General features: G+C 55.7%; 1 protein-coding gene across 1 annotated transcript in view; it reads right to left on the bottom strand.

Annotated features, from left to right (window-relative positions):
* Positions 1 to 2,111, bottom strand: part of LOC104499492 (phosphatidate cytidylyltransferase 2) — a gene marked incomplete at its 5' end in the record, with an annotated part of 7,843 nt that extends 5,732 nt beyond the window's left edge. Inside the window, 3 exons of the mRNA XM_010143000.1 lie at positions 296 to 393; positions 800 to 896; positions 1,843 to 2,111. Of these exons, the coding sequence (XP_010141302.1) occupies positions 296 to 393; positions 800 to 896; positions 1,843 to 2,111 (464 nt within the window). The remainder of the gene's footprint in view (positions 1 to 295; positions 394 to 799; positions 897 to 1,842) is intronic.
* Between the last annotated feature and the right edge of the window lie 72 nt (positions 2,112 to 2,183).

The raw sequence follows: 2,183 nt of genomic DNA, 5'->3' as shown, positions 1-2,183 counted from the left end.
CAGCTGTGTGGAGGTGCTGCTGGGGGACAGGGGGCAGGGGGGACCTGGCGGTGCTGGGGGGACAGTTGGACTCGAGGAGTTGAAAGGTCTTTTCCAGCCAAAGCAATTCTGTGGTTCTAAGACATCGACTAGCCAGATCTGTGGGGGCTTTTCCTTTCCCGGAGCTGCTAACACACGGCACTGGTCAACACGCACAGTCGCAGGGTCAGCCAGGTGAGCCCCTGCTGCCTGTCTGCAATGAGAGGAAACGTTGCTGCCGCACACAAGCCTGGGGAGGGGGCAGCCCCTTACTCACCAGCTGAGCGTCCTGAACCAGGGCAGGTCATACGAGTGGTACACGTTATAGCCAATCGTGATAATCTCATGGAAACATTTGATCTGGACACACATCACCTGCACAAAAGGACATCCAGAAGCTGTAATACATGTTGGTTAAACATCTCTTCCCTCCAGGAGATAAAAAACATGCATGTGCAGAGCAAAAGATGCTTCAGCAGTTGCCACCAGTCTGGCAGGAGTCTCCTAACCCAACATGGGAAGCTCATGACATTGTTTTTCCTTCCCCTTCCCTCTGCAGGAGGTTTCCAACAACCCTTTGTATTAGTTTCAACTGCAGCCAAATGGTGACGGCCAGGACAGGAGGTCACAGCGTCCTTCCCGGTTTCCTCCTGGAGAGAAATCCAGCAAGCTGAATAAGGACCTCCAAAACATGGGGCTCTGAGCTGCCCACCCCAGCAATGGTCCCAGCAACCTTCCCCCTGCTGCTGTGAACATCAGAGCGTCTCTCTGGAGCACTTACTATCGTCATTAAGACCATGGGTCCCAAGTAGATGATGATGAAGAAGAAGGTGATCATTGCCAGCGTGAGGATGCCTCTCACCCACCAATTCTTCCATCTAGGTCACGGAGAAGGAAAGACGTTACAGAAAGTCAAACCAAAGCAAGGAAGCGGGACAGTACTTGTGCTCTCTGCACATCACAGGAAGGAAACTGAGCCCTGGAAACGCCAAGTTTCCTTCCAGCGCATCAGAGAGACCTTGACCCACTGATGAAGGCCTGGTTGCAGCAGCTCAGTCTTCCCTGCTATGAACCTCGCTACATGCAGAAACCATGAGCCAGGGGCAGAGTGTCTCCAAGGGCACTGAGATGGCCAGGAAGGCCCCTGTTCCTGTTCTGCTGCAGGTTTCCCACACCTTGGACAAGCTGCATGGTAAGTTCAAACAGCAAGGGGACCATTACCCCTCTCTGCACTCCTCTTCCAGAGGAGACGGGGGCCCTGCCATGTTGTACCCTTGCTACTCTCCAACAGCTCCTGCCTTGAGCCTCTCCCTCCCTCACAGAGACACTTTCTCCCGTGATATAAATAAGACGCTTTTTCCCCAGAGCAGAGAACAGTCCCAGTTTGTTCTTAAATCCTGTTTGTATTGGGATGCTTCTCTCACCCATTCCTGCAGAAGCAGGTCCCACCAGTGGTTCACAACCACCGCAGCTGCAGTCTTTGCTGAGAGGGCTGTCAAAGCTAAATGCAACTGTCTCCCGCCCCACACAGGCCTCTTTTCACCTGCCAAGACCAGGCGTGCAGCGAGGTGGCCTCCAGCAGCCCTCCTCTGCCATCAGTCCTCCCCAACACCCAGCAGCCCCCAGCCCTGCTCTCCCCATCAGCATCACCATCAGCCTCTGTTTCCTGTGGCCTCGGGGGCACCTTCCTGCCTGCAGCCAGCGAGGGGGAGCGCAGCGCTTCCGAGAGCTGCTTGTTCAGCTTCCAGCCGCCCCCGCCACTGCCGGGGCCAGGAAAGCCGCAGCAGAGCTGCAGCAGAGGGAGCGCGGCTCAGGGGGTCCTACCTTGAGGACAGGTTGGAGAGAGCTCTGTTCAGCACCTCCGGAGTGTCATCCGACGTCGGCACCGGGGGCGACCCTCCAAATTCCGATTTGCTTTCGCTGTCTGACGCTGTCTCTCCATCCAGCTTGTTCTCAGACTCTGACTCCTGCAAGTTAGAGAGACAAAGAGCTTTACTAGGCGCACTGCAGAGTTTTACTAGGCACAGTGCTGGCACTCCTGGGGGAAACTCCGACCAGCCCACTGAACGCCACAGCATCACCCCCCTGCTGTCCTGGGGGTTACAAGGGGTTAGACCCATGAGAAACAACCCAGAGGGTTTCAGGTGACACACGTGATGGGTTTT

This window comes from Buceros rhinoceros, unplaced genomic scaffold, assembly GCF_000710305.1.
Source record: "Buceros rhinoceros silvestris isolate BGI_N320 unplaced genomic scaffold, ASM71030v1 scaffold33559, whole genome shotgun sequence".
NCBI classification, from domain to species: Eukaryota; Metazoa; Chordata; class Aves; order Bucerotiformes; family Bucerotidae; genus Buceros; species Buceros rhinoceros.
The sequence above is the reverse complement of the archived record's forward strand: the minus strand, read 5'-3'. Positions and strand labels throughout refer to the sequence as shown.